This window comes from Leptonotus elevatus, chromosome 17 (assembly GCF_054856555.1).
Source record: "Leptonotus elevatus isolate MCC_2025b chromosome 17, RoL_Lele_1.0, whole genome shotgun sequence".
In the NCBI taxonomy this organism is placed as follows: Eukaryota; Metazoa; Chordata; class Actinopteri; order Syngnathiformes; family Syngnathidae; genus Leptonotus; species Leptonotus elevatus.
In genome coordinates, this window is record NC_141255.1 from 10,461,735 (window position 1) to 10,484,863 (window position 23,129).

Sequence of the window (23,129 nt, forward strand, 5' to 3'; positions counted from 1 at the left end):
ACATCACTGGTATCAGTATCAAGATCCCTAACATGTTGACTACACATGTGTATATGAGTATGTGTCCACTACAGTGTTAATAAACATACCAATCCAAAAATTTATTTTTAGAGTACTTTATAACATGTTATAGATTTGTAAACATGAAAACAATAAGGGTTTTGTAAAATGATTTAAAAATAATAAAAACAGGGTACCGGTATATCTTGGTGTATTGAGCATAACTTGGGGGGGGGGGGGGGTTGTCATTGTTAAATCAGCACAAGCATACAATACAATACAATACATTTACAATCTTGCACTTGCCAAAAGCCATTTCTAACAGAAAACAGTTCTGGACCCCTGGATCACACAACATCAAACACCAAAGTCATTGCTCATTTGGAGTGCAGTTGTTTTTCTTTGTATGTGGAGTTGGTAGAGTGTGATTTCACCTCTACATGGGAAGATAACATTTCTCGATAATTGCTGGTATTTGAATAAAACTGATTTGACACTCCTGAGTACACGCAATCATGTATGCGGTGTTGGAACAAAACAGCGAATACATAGCGAACCCTGCAATTGCCTGGCTATCTGTCAAGAGTCAAGCCTGTCTTTTCCAAAGTATGGGCTTCACTTTTTACAGTGTGAGGTCGATGGCATGTAATCCAAAGCTTTTTTTCGTCAGGTTGTCTAAGTAAGCGCACAAGGTAATCTGGGATAGTCTGCACAAGCAAGGAGTTTCAGACACAAAGAATACAGGAAATTTGATACATGGATAAAGTCTGAAATTAAATTGAACGGAGAAAGATGTGTGTTCCTTTGGATGAATAGATAAAAACTCACAAACCCAATGTATAAACCCATGGACAAAATAGTCGGTATCCTATTGAAAGGGGGGGGGGAGGGATCACAATGGTCACTTAAACGATAAAGGTCTGCTGCCTATTCAGAACGTGGTCGGTGACGTCGGTCGTCTGGCGTCGTGGGTCTTTCGAAACACAGTCAGGCGAGTGGGGCAGCGGGTTCCTGCGGGTGACTGTTGCAGTGGGTTCCAAACACTGAGACATGATGGAAAAAACGAAACGGGACAGATTTGTTTTGGTGTAGCTCATATAGAGTGGACATTGGCTATAGTCCCTTGTCATTTCCAAGATATCCCACACTCAAAATGGGTCCAACTTGTGACTCAACCAATCTTCTTGAGTCCAATAAATATAATTCCACACCATCATCAAACCTGCGCACAGCTAAACAGGTCAGCTTTTTCCAGGAACCAAACTGCTGCCAAGCCTAGCAAAAGTCAAGTGGTGGCAAATCCTGTGAAGGTGCCAGGGCGGCCCGACTATGGCACTGTCATCCTGTCATCCTCCTCTCGAGCCGATTCAGTTTCTCCAGATTTTCTTTCAGAAGTTTGGAAGCGGGATTGAGACTCAATGCTCTCTGGTAGTACATCCGGGCTGCTGCATAGTCTCCCTGCAGAAACACAATTGGACACCCACACACACACGCTTATACAGTAGAGCCTAAGTTTGACAAATTTGCTCTAAATTTTTTTATAAATATGTTCTATTTTAAATGTTTTAAGTGTCCCAAAGACATATTTATTTATTTTTTATGCTAGAGCATACTTTGATGCAGCCTCAACTGCAATGAACGGTTGAAGAAATGGTAGTTATTATGCAAAAGGCCAGCAGGTGGCAGCAGAGCAAATGAGATCAACCAGGGCCATTTGGATTTAAAAAAAAAAAACTCATTTACCCAGAGTTCTAAATAGATTTGTGAATAATGATAAAACTTAGCTATATTCTAATACCAATTGCTGCAAAACAGAAACAGAAATATACTTTTTTTTCCTGATGAAAGAAGAGACTCTACTCTTTCTTTTGGTAGGTTCCATGCTTTTATAGCAAAATAACACAATATTCTTTGGGCCTTGCAAAATCCGCCAAATTCCAGTAAAACAGCCGGGAGTGAAGGGGGTTGCTTCACTGAAAATGGCTGGGAGTGAATGAGTGAAGTGTTTTTATACCTTAATATGTTGAATCCCTCCCATGTTCATCCAGGCTTGTGACTGATCAGGTTTGAGTTCCACGGCCAATTTATAGCTCTAGTGAGTGAAGTAAACACATGACACATTCAAGTAACATCTTAACATAGAATAACGTGAACAGAAATTACAGGGAAAAGAAAGGTGGCCCAGTCGAGATGAAAAGAGACAAAAAAAAAAGACTTGAAGAGTACCTCGAAAGCCAGCTCCAATTGGTTCATCTCTCGAAGCTGGTTTCCTTTGGAGAAATGCAACTCTGCTCTCACTGCGAGATCACTGGGATTCTGCTGGAGGGCGCTGTTGAGAGCTTGCAGAGCCTGAAGCAAACGCATTGTGTCAATTACATCATTAACATACAGTACAGCAAAAGCATCAGATGGTCGGGTTCAAGAATGACATCAGTATTTTCTAGATCGGTTTTTGGCACCGACGACGATGGTGCCATTGATTTTGCTCCACAATGCTCCAGTTTTTCCTGTTACGTGCTAAGCTTTCAAGGTAAGCTAATCTTCGGTTGTAGCCTCAACAAGTGTGTACAATATGTTATTATGCATCGTAGACTTTTTGAGGTTTAGTGGTAGTTCAAGGCATATTTTTTTAGTGAGCAAGCATTCTTGGTGTAAATTGTGGCTACTGGCATGTCACTATTTTTTCAGCTTTGTTTTGACAAAACAACAATTAGGTATTATTATTATTATACATTAAAAAAAAAAAAAAAGGAGCAATGACTAGCCGACTATCAAAACAGTTAAATGGTGCCAATTTATCAATTTCATTCTGTGCCGTATCCATTCCTCATTGGCAGTTGTTGTATACACAGTATTGGGTCATTTTATACACTACGAATGGTCGCACCTATGACACCAAGAAGACATACATTCAGTTTCCATGATTACTACTTGAATGGAAACCATCCTCATTTTACAGTACACACCTGTGTGTGGTTGCCATGCTTGCTGTAGATGGAAGACAAGAGGCGGTAGCATTCAATGCATCCATTCCCTCTGTAGAGGATGTTTCGTGTCATTTTCTCTGCCTCTTCTGTATGGCCAGCCATCACTAACACCTGAGCCTGGTTCGAATCATAGACAAGCAATATGTCAATATGCCATTTAAGTTCATTCACAATGTGTTGACTGTCTATTTGAAAGTTATTGGTTAAAACCGAGTGTGCCAGATCAACTGGATCCGGATTATGAGAGTACAAATTCTGATCTAATCATCTTGATACCTTTCATTGAAATGCTCTAACACAAGGGTCGACAGCATGCTGCCAAGTTCTATTGTAAGATGTGCTAAAAAATCTTTCTGTGTGGTGCGCTTATGTGTATGCTAACCAGTGCCAGCCAAATGTCGGTGTTGTCTGGCTGTAGGCTAACAGCTTCTCTGTAAACGTGCAGGGCTTGATTGTAGCGGCCAGTGTTGTAGTACAGTGCCCCGAGCGGAGCCAGGATCTCCACCTTCCTTGTCACTTGAAGTGCTCTGCAGGCAGCGGTCAAAAGGATCATGGTGACCGATTACAGTTCCTTAACTACATATTTGTATTCGAGTTGTTTATTGTTATGGTGGGAATGCTGCCGCGAAACAGCTCCCACATAATACTTCAGATTTACACTGTTCGAATTTCAACTTGCTTCAAAAAGTCACGCCTTCCGAGGTATTCATCGTCTGATTTCACATGACTTACAGTATTCGCACAATTTAACTTTATATGTCAACTTTTCCCCATTCCCTTTCAATGGGACTGACATTAATTTTTTTTCTAAGTCCCACTTTTGAATGATTTATTTTTTGCTTTTTTCCATTGGATATCATTAGTTAAATTTTTTCATCTAAATGAATGGAGGGTACTGCATGCCTAGGTGGCGCTATGGAGTGTTTTTTATTTTTATTTTGTCTTGGATATTATTAGTTCCACTTCTCCATCTAAATAAATGGAGGGTACTTTCAGATAACACTTTTCCATATAAATTTCAACTTGCTTCAAGTGTTCTTTTTATAAATTTTTCTTTCAACTACAATTAATACGTTGTAATTTTCACACAATTTATCTTTCAATTTACTTCATAAGCATTCAGCTTTCAGCATTCCCACACAATTTCTGCAAAAATTGCACTTAGTTATTTGCAGTTGCATAATTTTTTGATAACAGTTAAGGGGGGGAAAAAAACTATAATCAACCCTACCTTTTATACCAGGACTCTGCCTCTTTGTTCAAATTGGAAGAGCGGAGGAGGCGTCCCAGGTTCACCATGGCAACATAGTGAGCTGGTTTGAGTTGAATTGCCTGCTGATAGTGAGCAGCTGCCAGCTCCTCCTTTCCTGTAAAAGGCAAAAGCTAAGTGGGAATCAACAGGTATTTTTTTTCTTTTGAATGTACATAACAATAATTGTGACCTTACCAGTATCCACCAGGAACACTCCATAGTTATTATGCAGGTCTGAGCTGTCAGGACAATTCTCTATACCTTTTAAATAAATTTCACGGGCTTCAGTATAGCGTTTCTGCCAACACATGTAGATAGAAAATAGTCAGTTGTGTTCGAGCAACGTGAATGTTGTCATAGTCGACCATTTACACACTTCTTAGCATGGATGAAGGCATTTTATTCACAAAAACACTGACAGGAGCAAGAAAAGAAAAGAGGAGACATGTAGTATAATAAATCCATCTAAATCTTTACTTGTCTTTTTTTTTTTTTATATTTGTTTTTTTACTTTATCTCAATCTGAAGAGTTAAATAATACTGGAAGTTTGCACAGCGCTAGCTTCAAAGGAATCAAAAAGTATAACATTCTGACAAATGCATATCGCTAGCCAGATGTCAAGCTGCATTGCATTTGTTACAATTCAGAGTCTTCAATAAACCTATGTGTGTTTGGGAGGAAGCCAGAGCGCGTGGAGAAAACTCCCAGAAGCACTGGGAGGATATGAAAACTCCACAGATTCTGGACTGTAAGGCAGACATGCTTACCAAAAGTCCCCCCCCCCCCCAAAAAATAAAATTGTATGTTGGAATAGTGGCTCGGAAAATTTATTGTTGCACTGTTTTGAAGAGCCAAACACTTGACTATTATATAATATACTCTCAAATACGTTTCTCAGCACTCACACAAGAAAAGTTTTTGAAGCACAGAAAATTTTTACCTGGTCAGCATAGAGTGACGCGAGACTGGAATAAGCATCGGCGAAATGTGGACCATAGTTAATGGAGTCTTGCAGCAGTATCTCTGCCTCGTCCTCCTTGCCCTGTGACCTAGGTAAGAACATCCTCATCACAATTAGGTTTATAATCATAAGCTAACTTTCACATTATTGCAAATTCCACACACACTCAAAGTGAACTAATGTGCTCCTTTTTGTAATGAGTAAAAGAACAGCCGACAAACAGAATAATATTATATAATTTTCCCCCTAAATATTAAAGCTATTGAACACCATATCCCAAAGACAAGTTGACTTTTTTAAAATGAAGGCACCTGTAATGGCTATACAAATCATTAACAGTAGCTATATGAATAACATTAAGCTACTGAACTAGAATATTCGATTTCGAATCGCTACTGCCACCTGCTGACAAAAAATGAAACTGCACATACCGTTCTTCACATACACGCCACGCACACAACGTCACATCCGCAGACAGTGCGCGGGAAATTCTAAACCCACGCACTGCGTGACGAAAATCACAACGATAAGGATAAGGAAAGAGAAAAACTTTAGGTGGTTGCTGTTTTTTTCTTGCTTTTTATTTTATGTACTTGGCGTGCGTGGATGGTTTGAGCGAGAGGAGACGGCGTCTAGATGAAGAATTTGAAAAGGCTAACAGTAGAGTGGAAGGAAAATAGGCAAAGGATTATTAATAGAATTGTTTTTGTGGAAGAGACTCAAGCCGAAAATGCATCATCGTCATGATATGATAATGGCATATGATAATTTTTTTAGACTAAATAATTTTTAGCCAATTAGCACGAAAGTCCAATCGGGAGTTTATCGGACCGGCGGAGTACCTACCCTCGAGTAGGACCTCCGCTCGTCCCCGTAAGTTCCTGTAAATATGGCCCGGTTGGGAAGACTCCTGCAGTGGAGACACGCACATACGGGGCTGGCCCCGTAAATTTACCCCGAAGTTCCTGCGATGGAAACTCGGCTAGTGTGAACAGCTAAAGTGTTAATCTACTAATTTGAAGGTATTTCAGTCACAAATGGTCAAATAAAAAGCTTACTGTAAAGTTATTTTGGGGGAAAAAAGTTCTATATTGCAGCTTTAAATAACTTAATTTACCACAATAATGTTATCCATCATTTTTGGAAGGGGAACATAACTGCCTCACAGTAACCAAAACAGTTGCAACTGTCGATTTGAGTTCTCCCTGTGCTTTTGTGGCTTTTCTTCCTCACACACTACAGTAAATACATGTCAAGTTAATTGAAGACTCCAAATAGTCCATACGTGCGAATGCTGGCGTGAACGGTTGCTTGACTATGTGCCCTGTGACGAGTTGAATAGAAAATGGCTAGATGGCTCAGTGGAGGGTCAATTCACATAAACTCACGTGCTTTCAGTTACAACTGACTTGAGGAGGTTTCCTAAGTTGAAGAGTGCTCGATTATGCTGAGGGTTGATGTCCAGCGCTCTCCTGTAGTAGCGCTCGGCCTCCTCCGGATTGTGTGTCAGAGTGCCGAGATTGTTCATAGCGCTGGCGTGGCGGGGGTACAACCTGAAAATGAAGGTCATTTTTGTGAAGTCGTATTATAGGAAAGCAGAATGGAATAGTTTGTTCAGCATGTTTTCGTTTCATTGTTTTGACTGTTTTTTGTGGTCCAATGTGGGAATGAAATTGTTTTCAAATGTTTGTGAGCACATTTCTGTTGTATTTTTGCAACATCCAACGGTCCAAATCAGACCTGAGGGCAATGGTGTAGTGGTAAATAGCTTCTTGGTGCCGACTGCTGTCCTTTAGGAAGTTGGCGTAGTTGTAGTGGACTTTGGCATTGTGGGGTAGAGTCCAGATACCGGAACTGAAACAAGACCAAGAGGAATAATTATCATTTGTAATAATTTAATCATATTACTTGCTGTGGGGTGTTAACTCATTCACTCGCATCCATTTTCACTGAAGCAAGCCCCTTCGCTCCCGGCTGTTTTACTGGATTCTGACTGATTTTGCAAGGCTCACAGAATGTTGTGTTTATTGCTATAAAAACATGGAACCTCCCAAAAGAAAGATTAGTCTCCTCTTTCATCAGGAAAAAAATATATATTTATATCATTAGAATATAGCTAAATTTCATCATTATTCACAAATCTATTTAGATATGCGAGTAAAAGAGCTTTTTTTCCCAACATGGCCCTGATTGATGTATTTTGCTCTGCTGCCACCTGCCGGCCGTTTGTGTAATAACTACAATTTCTTCAACCGTTCTTTGCAGTCGAGAGGCTGCATCAAAGCATTAAAAACGTATAAATTCGTCTTTGGACCACTTAAAACTATGAAAATAGAACGTTTTTATAAATTTTTGGGAGCAAACAAGTTAATAATTAGCAGTAGCATCACAACTTTTTCATGATTGAATGAGTGACTTGCGCAAAAATGCGAGCTAATAAAATCCCTGATGATTTTTGAAAGCCCCAATGATACTGTAGGTCGACTTACAGAGTCTGTGAGACTGCACGCTTACCTGAAAAGGGCCTCCCTGGAAAGCCAGACTTTGTTCTGCTGAACAGTTTTCCAGGAAAAGAGCAGTAGCAGCAATAGCATTAAGGCACTGAGGACTGTGGTGCCAAAACGGCCCACCAACGATAAGAGACGACTGAGGCCGTGAACCACCAGGATACAGTAACCCATGCTGCAAGGGTGGAGTTGGAGGACAAATTCAATGAATTCAAGAAGCAAGAGCAGAAAATGCAAGCTGTTTCTAAAGACTGTCATGGAATAAAACAACAAGCCAGGCAATACTCACCTTGGCATGTAAAGAACCCTTTCGGCCACCACAAATCCCACCCTGAAGAAAAGGTTACTTGCGGGAATGAAAGGAAACACCAGAAACAAGAGTCCCATCAACACCTCTTTACGCTTTTGTCTCTGGAATAAGACAACAGAGAGACAAAATGGAGTAAAAGTGAAGTTTCTCTTCCCCTGACTTGATAGCGCGGCAAGGGTCCACAAAATCAAATATTAAGTCAAAATGTGTATTTACCTGCAATGAATGGATGCAATGCAGACAGAGAGCAACCGTCACGACAGCAAGTAGCACGGTGGCCATATTGCGAATGTCACTCAGCGACTCGACAAGAGGGATGCTGCCCACTTGCCAGTCGTAGCATAGCACGACGGGGGCCAGCAGCAGCCAGGTGTTGAAGTACAGCAGGTAAGAGTAGGTCAAAATTCTGAGGAGAGAAAGACATAGAAATACAACAGGGGTCAGCAACCTTTTTTTTCATGCATTTTTAGATTTTCTGCCTTTTTTATGGATATATTATAGTCATTTTCGGGATTTCTTCTTTTGTTTTTGGACATTTTATTTCCTGCCTATTCTTAAATAAATGTTTGGACTATTTTGGTAATTTTGTGGACATTTTATGCTAATTTTCAGGATTTTTTTTGTGGGTGATAATTCTGTAGTTACTTTTCAAATGTTTTCGTTTTTTGCATTTTTTATTCAATTTTCTGACATTTCTTTTTCACTTCCTTTTTGGACATTTCGAGCTAATTTTTTAAAAACATTTTCATCAACCTTTCGTCTCTCTTTTTCTGACAACTTAAAAATGTTGACTTTTTTTATATATAATTTTTTTTTAACCAAATATTTAATTCATTTCAACAATATTTTATCTAGAAATAATAATAATAACTCTATATATATAGATATATTTTTTTTAAAGAGAGATCCACAGGAGAGGGACTAAAGAGCCACATATGGCTCCAAAGCCGCAGGTTGCAGACCCTTGAAATAGAAGAAATTGATGAATAGACAGAAAACAGACATTGAGATCATGGGAGGATTTAAGATTGAAGAGAGAATGTAAATGAAAGCAATTTTGTCACAATGGTGACATTGTATTGAGAAAAATGCTGCAAAGTGAGTGAAGGTCAGGAAGTAAATAAAACGGACTTAAGAGTTCAAGAAACACACGTCTGAAAATTCTCCTTCCTTCTATGATGGAGTGAGTGTGTGTGTACCACTGACCTGGTCAGCAAGTGAGGTGCAAAGGAAGCGGGATTGTCTTGTTCAGAGAAAAGAGGCATAGAACCTCCCATTAACCATAGTCGGACTGATACGATGGCCACTACCTGAAAATGGGCAAAATTCATTCATTAGTACCTCAAACATGAGACCAACAGTAAGAAGCCTGCTACGTTGTGAAGGACATGCTACAGACAAGATTAAATGTGTAATAAACGTTCATCATATTTAGAAAAAATATATATATAATTTTATGAAATGAACACTCGCATAGCTGGAGACAACACAGGCTCGTTTGATGAAGGGTTTCCAGATCTGGAGAAGTTGTCTAAAGCCAGATCCAGACAGGTGCCTGAGGAAAAGAGAGAATGGTCGACATCGTCGGGATTTAGGGCTTCGTGTGAGCCATGAAGGAGCGTGAATGCAAAAGGTTTTTGTGCTTACCCGAAGAGAGGCTTGCCGCAGAGGACCAAGGCATCGTAAAACATGCAAACCCCGAACACAGTGATGCCCGTCTCCTTCACCAACATGGCACAAGTGCCCAGCAGCAAACTGATGAGCAGAGAGCCTGCAGATACCGTTGAGGGTGTTGAGTCTTCAGATGTGTTCATGCCAACGCTCCTGAGGGGAGGACAACAATCAAAATATCAAATTGTTCTTCCTACTGTGCGTTCATTTATGCCAAAGGTCCAAGGTGGTTTGAATTCACCTTACCTTACATAGGAAAGGAATGCTAGCAAGAAGAGCAGACAAGCCAATAGATCGGCCCTTCCCACTATACCAGACACCTGCAAGACAAGACACACACACACGGAATTGAAAAATCACCGCAGAATTTTTTTTGAATATTCCTGCTTCACTGACCTTGTAGAATGCCATATGAAAATATTACAATTAACGACAGTAAATTACTTCTCCAAGTCTGTGTCCTTCACTGAAGAATCTGATTGGTAAACACTGTGGGTGCCTTGACTTATTTTATTTACTTTTTTGTAAGCCAATTATTTAGTTAATTAGGTGCCACTCAACTGAAGTGAAAGAACACAAAGAGGAATATATTGTGCAACCTCTGTATACTTAAAAACAAATAAAAGTTTACCAACAGTTACTACTTAGAGTCGAATAAACGTACTAAAATGTTTGCATGGTGAACACGAGTCCACTTAAAAAAAAAACATTTATTGTGGGGTTTACCAAATATAAAAATTCTAGGAAAGGGTTGGGATATTAAAAAAACAATAGTAATTATTAGGGGTTATATATATTTTTTTGCGGATGCATTGTTTCTCAAAAAAGTCAGAACCATAACTTCTGTGGTTATAGCAAACAAGTTGTAATTAAACAAAACCTTGCCGCGTTTCTTTAAACAGATGAATAATCGATTCATTTTGTGTCAAAAACGATATGTAAACCCCAACCAGTACATTTTGCAAACTGTGTTGCATTCCACACGACAATGTCAAATTAGGTTACAGACTTTCATTTCATACAACTTCGCATGTGATATGACAGGTGACTATCATTTGTAATCGCATCTGTCATGAACTCACGGCCTCGGTGTGCACGGGGTGCACAGCAAACAGGACGGATGTGACGAAGGCCAGGTGTGAGTCTTCAAACACACACCGTTCACACGTGTGCATCAGCATGCAGGTTACAGCACAGTGCAGACACACGTTGACCATGTGGAAGTACAGAGGCGTCATGCCACCCACGAGGATATTCAACCTGATAGACACAGAGGGGGGATTATACAATTAAAAAGGCATTTTGAAATGTATCTGATTTATTTAGGGAGTCAGAAAAGACTCCTAGAACGTGCTAATTTTATTTGGGGTTAATCAGAGGTAATTTATATCTTCGAAATCCAATTTAACAAGCATGCCTGTTCAACAGAACATGACGAGTAAATCCAAGCCACTTGATGATAGGATAAAATACAAATAACGCAAAGTTGTTGTGAAGTGGTGTTGCATGATTGTCATACTGAGCGTCGATTAACGACTTGGTGAAACTGCGGGCTGATGTTTCGTTCACACCGAATGTGAAACGACGACACACTAATGTCAACACTATTCAGATGACGCCAAATGAAATGTGACGTTGTCCCCGAACGACTGAGGTGAACTTACTTAAAGGTGAGAATGCAAAACGGTCTGTAGGATTTGTGGCTCGAATTGTCCGACATCTTCTTGCCCCAAAAATCGTTCGTGAAGATGTTACGGAGACTGGAGCTAGGTCGCACGTCTGGGTTGTTGATAATCGCCCAAACATCGTCGTGCACCAACTCGCCATGGATAGAGTTGCTGTAACATAACACGCACAGTGTGACCAAAGCCGCGCAGCGACTCGCAGTCCACCCCGCCGGCTGTCGCGCGGGGTTCGATGGATGCTGGGGGGTGTTTCGCTCCCTTCCCGTGGATGTCATGTCAGCCCTGGTTTCTCCAAAGGCGCATTTGGGGTGCAAATCAATGTGCGGACAGATTCGTCCATTCCGCTAGGCTGGGGAGTGTCCGTGAGAGTGGTGATTTTAAGAGGACAGTTCGTTGTCTTGTGCTGCCTTCACGTAAAAAGCGGAAACGAGAAACACCATTTAGAACATGATGCTTTTGAACTGCATCTGACCCCTTGTTGTCGTTACCAACCTTGCTAGTTACCTATTTGAAAAAATAACTACTCGGTAGCGGGAAAACAATTGGAGTTTTCATTGAAATATTCAGTGACGCTGTGTGCCAGATAGGGGAGGACATACAGAACAAAAAGGGCGTTGATTATATGTCTGAAATGTATGTAATAAATCAATTTTATAATTCAAAGTAAGGGCGATGAGATAACCAGCACTTGGTTGTACGATTAACGTGTGACCGCTATTCAAAGTGCTTAGATGTACGAGCTGGAACTCTGTTCGGGAAGGGCACATTTAAAAACCCGCCTTCACGCATGCGCAAGTGGTTGTGGCGGAATGCCAGTGAGTGAGCAGATGTAAAAAACAAACAAAAAAAAAACACGGTTTGTGGTTCTGATGTCACCCGTACACAATATAAGCACATTGTGGGATTATAGTTGACTCAATTAATATGGTCAATCTGTTATACTGATGCAAATGTTGGTATAATAGAACACAGAGGTGACAAAAGGATCTAAAGCAGCAAACTGCAAATGAAATACATTCCACCCCCGTTATTCGCGGATGATAGGGACCGGGTCGGCCCGTAAATAGCGAATCCGTGTATAATAAAAGCACATCAAAATGCATTATTTGACGTTAAGACTAGGGCAGGAATGTTTGATGGTAGCCCGGCCTAATGGTTGTAGTGGAGCATATAGATACCTTAAATGTTGCCTAGCTGACCTGCTTACAAGTTAGAAGACATCTGTGATGCTAATCGATCAATTTGATCAAATCAATCAGAAGTCCAGGCCTGAGTTTTGTTTTTGTTTTTTAAAATAAAGCTGCTGAACCAGTACTCAAAAGCGATGTCCGATCATGTTAATTAGTTACTTTTCAATAAGGTTTTACTGATCACCAATTTCTTCCTTCCTTCCTTCCTTCCTTCCTTCCTTTCTAACAGAGGGTTACCAGCAATTTCCTGCAGGTGTGTGCTTAGCATTCGTGGAATTTAGAATGGCGATGGGTCAATACAGAACACAATATCGTGTTCAGACGCTGCGCTGTCGCCATCTCCTGGTCAGTATGAGAAATGCCGGGAATCCAAAACAAATCAACACAAATGTCCTTCATGTGGCCAAATGCTTTTGAGAAATAGCAGGCTAATTACTGCAAACCTTAGAAACAGATAGGAGGTTCAATATAAGCTAACTGTGATCCAGTGCACTCAAATTTGTAACTACTTCTCAAAATAGAACAGTTCATAAACTCTACGCTAGATGTTGCTATTTTACATTTTAAGACAAGAACAGTTTTTGTTTTTCAAATGCAGCCACATAGAGCACTTAAATGGGGGGAAAAAATGCAACATCTTAACATTGTAAACATAGGGTGGGGGAGAATCCTAAAAGTATGCATCCTACTACTGTGTTTTGATGTGGAAGATTTTTACAAATAATCTCAAATACCCAGAATGCAGAACCGCTAAGCTGCTTTCATTGAATTACATAAGAGGCTGACCGTTGACAGCAGTCAGAATGTGAGCTATCATTAACTTAATCACAATGAGTTTCCCAGTGCAGATTTTGCTTCACATTTAATACAATTCCAAGCATCATTATGATCAAAAAAGACAAATGAACAATCATTTATTGAGCAGTTTTATGTCCGCCATCGTTCATTCTCCAGTTTCCTCCAAACAAGCAAAAGGGTCAAACGCTGAGTACGACGGGATTCGTTTGTCGCGAAAACTGATCTTAAGGAAAGGAAGGACGAGGGTAAAATCTCCGGATTGATTCCTCAATGCTTCACAGTCACTTCCTGACTGAGTAATGCTCAATCATTCTTATTGTCCTTGCAGGCATCCATTGTCACACCTTTTTCCCTTCAGCACATCCTCAACAACATGGCTTCTTGTCCGCGGATGTGAAGGAGCCCATCACTGGACGGGAGTCAGTCCTGAGGAGAAGACGGGGCCTGCTGAAGCCTTCTAGCTGGTTCTGCTGGACCTGCAGGCCGTTACGGGACAGGAGCTCCCTCGCCATCAACATGAAGCTCTCCTCCACATTCTGACCTTCCTGGACACATGCGTACGGAAAACCATGTTCCGTTTGATATACAGTTCATGTACTAGTAGCTTTTTGTCAATTATGTGTAATGACTGCATTTTACTAGTAACATTTTTCCCATTACTACATATATGATATTTTGGCAATTTCTACAAGTGAGTTTTTTCCTCCTTTTTTATTTATTTATTTATTTTTTACCTTGGCAGATGTTTCCAGGGCAGCAAGTGCGCCCCTTTCATTTGCAAGACTGCAGGCCTCCTCAAACAGAACCTCACGTTCCTTCTCTAAGTCGCATTTGTTACCTGGGTTGACAGAGACAGACATTCATACATCAGCCATCCATAAATTATAAAAACATAAACTCACACTTTCAATCTAATAGAGTATACATTAAACAAAAAGTCATCAGGGTTGATTCTACAAACTTGCAAATCTAGCAACAACGTGGCTGTAGATTTTATTTTATGGTCACGGCAAGCGCTTTTGCCGAGTCACCTGTTGCTAGGCAGACTATGGGAAAGCCTTTCTGTTTTGAAACTGTAATTGATTAAGAAACTTCATTGTTGAAATGAAAACGTAACTAGCTAGCCCAACAAGAATTGCACTCTATTTCTTACTCATGTAACACAAACTTTCACCATCACTTGTTGCCAAGGCAGAATGTTTAAAACTGTGATTTATTATTAAATGCCAGTACAATGTTCCACCACATGTTCGGATTCTTTTTAGGGATAAACCGATAATCAGCCCGGCCGATAATCGGCGCAGATATTCAGCATTTTATGAATATCGGCATCGGCCTCTTTTTTTGTTTTGATGGCCAATATATTAAAAACTGTTATTTTTGCTCCGACGGGCGCTTTTCTCCTCTATCTGCTCTGAGTAAGCGGCTGTTAACTCCCTGCAACATTGGCCAGCCCACAGCACCATCTGATTGGTTGCTCGTGCAGAGCTAACAGCCAATAAGCAGCACTTAGCGGCTATTAGCCCGCGAGCTAACCATCTAGCTTGTGAATTAATGGCTATTAGCCCGCTTTAGTTTGCGGGCTAACCTAATAGCCGTTTTTGAGCCCGTGAGCTAACCGTTAGCTTGGGAATTAGCCGCTATTAGCCCAAGAGCTAACCGGCTAGCACGCGAATTAACGGCTATTAGGTTAGCCTGTGAGCTAATGGCTAGCTCACGGGCTAACCTAATAGCCATTTTTTAGCGGCTATTACGGGGTTAGCGTGTGGGTGAACGGTTAGCCCGTGAGCTAACCGTTAGCTCGGGAATTAGCGGCTATTAGCCCGCGAACTAACCGGCTAGCACGCGAATTAACGGCTATTAGTTTAGCACGTGAGCTAACGGCTAGCTCACGGGCTAACCTAATAGCCATGTTTTAGCGGCTATTTGGGGTTAGCTCGTGGGTGAATGGTTAGCTCGCGAGCTAACCGGCTAGCACGCGAATTAACGGCTATTAGTTTAGCACGTGAGCTAACGGCTAGCTCATGGTCTAACCTAATAGCCATTTTTTGGGTGAATGGTAAGCTCGCGAGCTAACAGTTAGCTGTATATCGGCTTCAAATATCGGTGTTCGGCCTCCCTGACTACCGCTAAACGGTATCGGTATTGGCCCTGAAAAAAGCATATGGGTCTATCTCTAATTCTTTTATTATTCACAGAAATTCCTTGGTGCCAAGGAACTATGTTGAAGTCAGAGGAGGAGCTTCACTCACCGATAAGAACCAGCACCACGTTGGCCGCCCCGTAAAGCTCCACCTCCTGTATCCAGTCGCTCACCGACTCAAAGGTGGCACGCCGCGTGATGTCATAGGTGATCATGGCGCCGTGAGCGCTGCGGTAGTAGCTCTGAGTGATGGTCCGGAAGCGTTCCTGTCCCGCCGTATCCCACACTTGCATCTGTTAAATACAGTATCGATCGGAGATAAAGTACTCACACTCAGTACCTAATTATGTAGAAGTAAAAAAATAATAATAATAAAAAAGAAAGGTATGATTCAGTTTGAAAGCACTTTGTTTCACAATAATACATGTTAAAAAAGTCGTGTGAATGTTTATCAACCTCACACACAGGAGCATGTGACAAACTATGTTACTATGGCAACAAGTGCCATAGCAACCCTCATCCGCTGCTCTTGTTTACTGTGGCATCCACATCAGGAAAAGGGAAACCAGTTTTTGTGAAGTCCCTAAGGCCCATTTAACATTTACATAGCTATAGCTAGATAGATGCTATTCGTTCATTTCGAAGCTATTCCTTTGCTTGTCTATGTTTCTCATTATGTGTTAGCATTAAGCTAGCAGACTGAGAGGTAATGTTATGTAGCATCAAACAGCTTAAAGCCTCTTTTTTTCCCCGAAGATTTGTTCACTATGCCAAACTGTTGCTTGTCGAATTCAATACCACCATTCAGTGTTTGTTTTCTAAGTCAAGTCAAAGCAAACAAATGGCCTAACAGCTTGGATCTTGAAAAACTCTCCACTGTAGCAAATTGCTAAATCATTTTTAACGTTTAACTTTGTCACAATTAGCTTGTTTACTAGCCTATTATTAACTCTGGGTCAACTTTTTACGGAACCAATCACGATGCAGCTCATCTACTTATCAGTGTTTCTGTTACCGAGACGTCACACAAAGGAACCTGAAGAGCCGGTTTTCGGTTCCAGAGGCCAGTCCGACTTGTTTTGGACACTCGAGCCAAAAGGCTTGCTTGTAATTAAAAGCCAGAAAAGTTCCGCTTGATGGCTTTAACATCCTATGAAAACAATATTTTTTTTACAGTGAGTTCAGGCGTGTTAGTGTTACAGTCAGCTCGAGCTCACGCCACAAAAACCGTAACAAAGGCAAAAAACAAGAGTCAAATTTTTGTGACTAATCTTTGCTAACAGCCGTCACATGCTAGGACTTTGTCATAATTTGTCTTCAACGGATTAGAAACCAAACTTTCCTGAGGGCTGGTTACATGGAAATAAATTTGTTACTGACCTTGACTTTCTTGCCTTCAATATCTAAAGACCGCACAGTGAAATCCACTCCAATGGTGTTCTGCTGCTTCTCTGAGAAAACACCCGATTTGAAGTTCTGGACCACGCAGGTTTTCCCCACATTGGAGTCTCCAATTAGGATGATCTTGAACAGGTAGTCGAAGGAGTCATCATGTTCAGGTCCCGGGTTCTGCATCCTGGAGGAGCTTGGTGTGTATGGGGGGGAGAGGGGATGGGGGTCCGAAGGGTGGTCAGCCTGATTCTTTGGCCACGGGGATTCAGAGTGACGTTTGATGTTTGGGGAAAGCCAATTTGAACAAGCAAATATGTCTCACCGCAGGGTAAATAGACGCTAGCGTGTCCACATGGATCTTGTCCGACCAGTTCCTTCCTGAAGACTCCTTGTTCAAAGGTTAAAAAGTTCTTCACATTTTCCTTCCTGTTTCCAGGTTTTCTATCCTTTTTTTGTCTTTGCTTGGAGTCTTTCATTCCCCCTTTAGTGCCATCAGTCCTCTTATACAAGTACCCCCCTTCACTTCCTCCCCCGTCTGTTTCACTCTCTTCATAGCACCTGGAGAAACAATAGAATCCCGCCCTACCTGTTCCAGATATAAGGTTCCTGTTCCTTTAAGGCTGCTGTATTGTGGGAAATCACCTGCACCGAACCTGATTTGAATTGGGTCAGGTTTTAAATGGTATCAACAATAATGTAGTTTACAGCATTTGTAAGTGGAATGCAACTGTTTTGAAAAATGTATGCATTTATTGTTTTCATTGAAAATAATCTCTCAATATTTAAATTGAAGAAGAGAAAGATAATTCAAGTCAGTTCGATAGCCACAAAAAAATTATTAAAAAAAATGTATGCTTTAAAAAAAAATACATTTGGTTCCTTGATCTTATTATTATTATGCCGTATTTTTATTTGCTTAAAAATAATTAAATATATATTTTTTTCGTTGCTGTGTGTGCTGTGGCGAAAGGTTCCAAATGGCATGGAGAGTTCCATTCAGGTTATGACCGCCACTGCATTTAAACCGCCAACTCCCGGTTACGTCACGCGTAACGTTATCCCCGGCGATTGCAAGAATTCCGAGTGACCGCGAATGCAGCAACATCCAGCGCATCGCTGTGACGACGTCCCAGCACGCGTTCGGATGCCGTTACGTCCTAAACATCACCAGCGCACATCTTGGCAAGTTCTCCTTCTGCCGTGTGCTTTCGGGGCGTTGTCAAAGCTGGGGGTCTGCGGCGGCGACATGCAGCGGAATGCGGTGGTCGTGGTGGCGGATAAAACGAGCCTGAAGAGGCCGTTCATATTCGCCTGCGCCGTCAACATGGTAGGTGCATTTCCGCCCGGTTGAGGGATGAATTGATACAACTTGTGCAAAAAAAAAGGCCTGGGGACGGCCGCCTCGTGCACCATGCTGCTTTATTTGTTTGGTTGCCCACAACATTTGCGGTCGAGACTAAAATAGAATTCGCGGATGACGTCACGTGGAGTCCATCCATCAGAATGCCCATTTTTGACTGTTGTCGAATGACATTTAAGCGCCTCTAATTGGGGATTTTAAATTGAGAAGGCATTTACATCATTTCATAATTACATATTTTCATATAGGTACTATAAATATATATTACACACTGCATAAAAACGTGTAGCCTAATTTAGGCCCATGCAGGGTGGGCCAAAACACACACACACACACATATATATATAGCCTACATTTTAAATTAATTTATTTAAGAGAGGAAGGCAACAGAGAATTTGGAACCCTGACACTGGCCTTTAAACTGTAATCATAGTCCTTGTTGAAACCCTCAAATGACACCTGTACATATTAACAAAGGGTAATGATTAAAGTTAATTAAAAAGTACCTAAATAACGCAAATTGAACAACAAACAGATACAGATTAAATTCAAACTAAAAAGTTAAACATAACTAAACTGTACCTAAGGAGTGATTCTTTTACATACCACCAGATGGAGCCCGCACTTTGCGAATCACTGATTTATAGTATTGTAAAATGACTTCCATAACTGGCATGTTAGGTTCATTGAAGACTCTTAGTTGACCACAGGCGTGAATGTGAGTGTTTGTTGTCTATACGTGCCCTGCGATTGGCTGGCAACCAGTCCATGTCTCCCAATAAAAGTCTACTGGCCTGGAAAAGGCTGAATGAATAGCAAATTGATGAATGATGACCTATTGAGCCCATGTTGCGAATTAGGTATTTAAAAATAAGCGTCTTGAACCCATCAGATTCCTGTTATTCCTCTTAGTATTCTGTGTTGTTTACCTCCCCCAAGGCTCTGTGCTTCTTCATGCTGACCATGACGGCGGTGGGCCACCGGGACCTCCTGCAAGCGGGCCAGGTGGGACTCTTAAAAGTGTTGTCGTTGTGGCAAGCATCTCTCTTCCACTGCCGTGTCCTTGAGCGAGACTGTGAATTATCGTCACGTCGCATGTACGTGACCCTGAACTTTCACCCCATGGCCCAAGGATGCACCCTCCCCTTTTTACGACCTTGCTGTCCTCGTCACATCCCTCAGAAACAATCATCGTAGTCAAGGAAATACTCAATAACATTTATTTCGTGAACGACGAAAGCTATTATATTATACTTATATAACAATATTTATTACTGTGGCTGTAGTTTGAATATTTTGGTTGTTTAGCTACAAAATACTGTATTAGAAACAGCTTCAATAACAGCCACACTGTTAAATATAGGTTTATATTAACTGGCCATTAGACACACAAACTGAAGTATAAAATCCAATTTGTCTATATACTGGAATACTGACTTTAACGCATAATGTTAAACTTGAACTCAGCTAATGTTTTTATATAATGTAATATAAATAGTGTCATTTTTAATTCTATGATGTCGCTAGTAGGGGCGTGGCAAAAATTCGATTCTCATATGAATCACGATTCTCATTTAGTAGGATTCAGAATCGATTTTAAATGTCCCAAAATCGATTGTATTTAAATTATTTTATACTGTCTTGCCTTTGTCTGTGTGTGCCTTTATTTGGAGCGCTGTTCATATTGTAACCGGTTTGGCCACTGAGGGGCACTGTGGTTCCACGCGGTCTAATACACTGTTAAGTTGTAGCCACATTAGAGAGTAGAAGAAAAAAGCCACGATCATGTTATTCCAATAAAAGTTTTTTTTTTCAGCGTGGAGCCGTTCTTTTGAGTGATAAAATTACGTAGCGCGCTAATTAGCATTAGCGTGTCAGACTGGAATAGATCATTACAATTCCTTGCACATCTATAGATTGAAGCAAAAATCATTGTCAGTCAAAACATTTTGCATAAAAAAAAATCTTTTTAAATCAAAAATCGATTTTGAATCGAATCGCAGGCCCAAAAATCGGAATCGAATCGAATCGCGAGACATTTAAAGATTCACACCCCTCGTAGTATATCTCAAACACGCCGCTTATGTCTTCTCAGCTGGTGTCCAACGTGTCAGTGGTGATTCTGTACATTCTGGAGATTGCCTGCCTGCTGATGTCCGTGCTCGGCGTGTTCGGCGCCTGCACGGGGAGGAGGTGGTGTTTAATTCTGGTAATTAAAATATTCTCTCTCTCTATAACTATGAACGCAATCAACAGGGGTGGTGTCGACTTTTTATTTCCGCTTTGTGACTTTCCCTGTGCAGTTTGCAGCCGGGATGGCAGCAGCCAGTCAAACAATTATCGTCAAAACAGCGCTAAGCTACCAGGACATTTATGAGGTAGATTAAAAACTCCTTGTGTGGTCATTTTCAATCCAATTTAAGAGGCTCTCTTTAGACAGGGGTGGCAAGAGAGGAGTCCAAGCTGCTGTCCATGATGCCTCTGAGTGCCACCAGCAAAGTCAACAGGACTTTCCTTCATAGTATTCAAGCACACGTAAGCATGTGCCATTCATCATCAATACAGTATATTCCCATTTCTATGAATAAATGGAGTGTGTGTGTGGTCACCAGTTTAAATGCTGTGGGCTCATTGAAGGTTATAAAGACTGGGGCACCGCCATCCCCGCTTCTTGTCATTGTCAGTCACCGGGGAAATGTGTGAGTATCCCTTTAAGAGCTTTACATTACAGTATATACTGTACAGTATGCAGGCCTGCAAGAAAAAGAAAAAGAAAGAAAATGAGATTCATTTACTCCAGTTAATATAGTCAGCATTTCTGTATGTCATCAAAGGATGAGCATCGGAAAATAAATATTTGATTAAAATAAGATGAGATTTTTAAATTAATGATTTTTTTTTTCAACATACTATTTCATTTGATATATTTTAGAATTTATTTCCATGCATAAATTGTCAAGGCATGGGCTTTTGAATAAAAAAAGAATTGTGTTAGTTGTGGGGTTTTTTTAAGTAGCAAAATCAAGAAAACAATCAAATATCATAATTAACTCATCAAAATCAAGAAAATTAACAATGAAAGTAATTTCTTGAAAAAATATTGAATACTGTAAATATACTTTAGAATGTGTTTTAATGATATATATTTTTCACAAATGTTATAAAATTGACAAATATTTTTTTAAAAATGTGATTTTTTCCCCATAACTAAATATTTTTCCAAATATTTTGCAGTTCAAATACGTTTTCGATATAAAAATTATTAAGCATGTTATCAAGAGATGGACAAAAAAACATAAAAAAAGTGACTGTCTAATCCATCCATTTAAGATTTTAAACTCAATACAACAACAAAGTGTAGCATAAAAGTTACCCAAGTTACCAAAAAAAAAAGCCAAGATACTGAAAATAAACACTGACAACTTCACCCGTACGCGGATCCTCACTCCATTCATAGTGAATTCAAGAATTCAAGAAACTTATTTCAGCTGCAAACTATCCAGCATCAACACATTTATGACAAACTTGCCTTGACGCTTTTCCTGTTTATCTTCTTCTTTGGTACTGTGTGGAGGCACATATTAGTTGGGCTTAACGTAACAGCGCCCTCTGTTTTTTTCTAGAAGCACTGCCACCGCTATTTTCATTCAAATGTTTTTCTTATCAGATACGACTGCGAGGCAGCGCTACTCTGGGGGCTCCAAAGAACCAATATGTCTATCAGGAGGTAAAAAAAAAAATAATAATAATAATGTTTTTACATGTAGGCTATGTATTAATTTATATATTTTTAATTATTACTGTGTTAAATCCGCAGGCTTGCCTACCAATCTATGTCTCGGCATTGAAGCGAGCATTCTCATTGGCCATGGGAATTAAATTTGGAAGTGGCGTGTTATGGGTAGGTCTTTTTTTTTTTTTAATCACTCTGCGTCACCATCCAAGCATTAAATGTGCAACTTTTTTTTCAGGCGGTTCTGCTGGTGATGAGCCTGAAGCTGATGGTGCAGATGAAGCGCAAACAGGAGTTCATGGCCCTGCTCCAATCCAATCGCTATGTACCCGGTGCCTTCTAGTCATCATGCAGCGAATCTTCTTTGAATTTGCACATTTCAAACACAATATGCTGTATACCATGAATTATCAGGCCATCATTTGAACATGTACCACTTAAAATGCACGTAAACCTGACATGTAACCCACATGCATTTTGCCTATAAATGATGGTCCCATTTTCACATTTATCAAGTACAATTATGATCTGTATGGTTATCTTAGCAGGCGTTAACCAGCATACTATCCCAGCATGCACTGGGGGAATGACATTTCCACACACGTAGAAAGGCAGGTGAATATGTTATAAATGTATTTAACCGACTTCTCATGTATGTAGCACAGTGTTTGCAATGTTATTTAACCAGGCCGCTATAGGCCTGAATGGCTAAACAGCATTAAACAGAAATGACTGAGAATGTGACTGCACATTGTATACACTGGAAACCTCAGTTTGCATAAAAGCACATGTATAGATTTGGCAACATTTGATTTTGTAAATGCTTCTTATAATTTCATCCATTTCATTTGGAGGGCAGAATTTGTGCACTTAGAAGACAATAATGTATATTCTTCATGCTTTTTTGGGATAACTTCTCTTTTTATGTGTGTCAAATGAACTTTTAATGTAATCAGTTATTGTACAAAGTAACATACTTGATTGTAAATAGTGAAAATAAAATGTGATCATTGTTATTTGTTTTTGTCCTACACGCAAAGTTATAAAAAATCCTGGGGTTAAAAGCTATAATGTCAAACCAGTATATACATAAATCGTAATCCCCTTTTTGTTTAAATGTACAAAAAACAAAAACTAAT

At 40.2% G+C, this 23,129-nt stretch overlaps 3 protein-coding genes and 1 long non-coding RNA gene across 5 annotated transcripts; 1 reads left to right on the forward strand and 3 right to left on the reverse strand.

The window, feature by feature from the left end:
• Positions 1 to 113: 113 nt before the first annotated feature.
• On the reverse strand, positions 114 to 11,763 carry tmtc1 (transmembrane O-mannosyltransferase targeting cadherins 1). Its single transcript, XM_086060329.1, has 19 exons — positions 11,354 to 11,763; positions 10,772 to 10,949; positions 9,936 to 10,009; positions 9,666 to 9,842; positions 9,492 to 9,573; positions 9,225 to 9,328; positions 8,235 to 8,424; positions 7,998 to 8,119; positions 7,716 to 7,883; positions 6,942 to 7,055; positions 6,590 to 6,754; positions 5,181 to 5,289; positions 4,435 to 4,537; positions 4,219 to 4,354; positions 3,370 to 3,514; positions 2,967 to 3,104; positions 2,227 to 2,349; positions 2,015 to 2,092; positions 114 to 1,458 (listed from the first exon to the last, which is right to left on the reverse strand). Exons 1-19 carry the CDS (start codon positions 11,647 to 11,649, stop codon positions 1,339 to 1,341), a joined length of 2,622 nt encoding a protein of 873 aa, XP_085916455.1. The 5' UTR covers positions 11,650 to 11,763; the 3' UTR covers positions 114 to 1,338.
• Positions 11,764 to 13,409: 1,646 nt separating this feature from the next.
• On the reverse strand, positions 13,410 to 17,459 carry LOC147159771 (ras-related protein Rab-19-like). The gene is made up of 4 exons (XM_086059645.1): positions 16,886 to 17,459; positions 15,615 to 15,798; positions 14,097 to 14,200; positions 13,410 to 13,907 (listed from the first exon to the last, which is right to left on the reverse strand). The coding sequence occupies exons 1-4, from the start codon at positions 17,078 to 17,080 to the stop codon at positions 13,728 to 13,730; spliced, it is 663 nt and encodes a 220-aa protein (XP_085915771.1). The 5' UTR covers positions 17,081 to 17,459; the 3' UTR covers positions 13,410 to 13,727.
• Positions 17,460 to 17,955: 496 nt separating this feature from the next.
• LOC147159772 (tetraspanin-8-like) lies at positions 17,956 to 23,004 on the forward strand. 2 transcript variants are annotated; one of them, XR_015090527.1, is made up of 9 exons: positions 17,956 to 18,224; positions 19,197 to 19,262; positions 20,353 to 20,466; positions 20,561 to 20,635; positions 20,694 to 20,792; positions 20,895 to 20,956; positions 21,925 to 21,984; positions 22,075 to 22,158; positions 22,229 to 23,004. XR_015090527.1 is itself a non-coding variant. In XM_086059644.1 (9 exons), the coding sequence occupies exons 1-9, from the start codon at positions 17,991 to 17,993 to the stop codon at positions 22,331 to 22,333; spliced, it is 924 nt and encodes a 307-aa protein (XP_085915770.1). In that variant the 5' UTR covers positions 17,960 to 17,990; the 3' UTR covers positions 22,334 to 23,004. The 2 variants fall into 2 exon arrangements, 1 of the variants encoding a protein (XP_085915770.1); XM_086059644.1 differs by having other exon boundaries at positions 17,960 to 18,224; positions 20,870 to 20,956.
• LOC147159773 (uncharacterized) lies at positions 18,868 to 21,793 on the reverse strand. Its single transcript, XR_015090528.1, has 3 exons — positions 21,678 to 21,793; positions 20,867 to 21,011; positions 18,868 to 20,435 (listed from the first exon to the last, which is right to left on the reverse strand). It is a non-coding gene; the product is annotated as an uncharacterized LOC147159773 (long non-coding RNA).
• Positions 23,005 to 23,129: the final 125 nt, after the last annotated feature.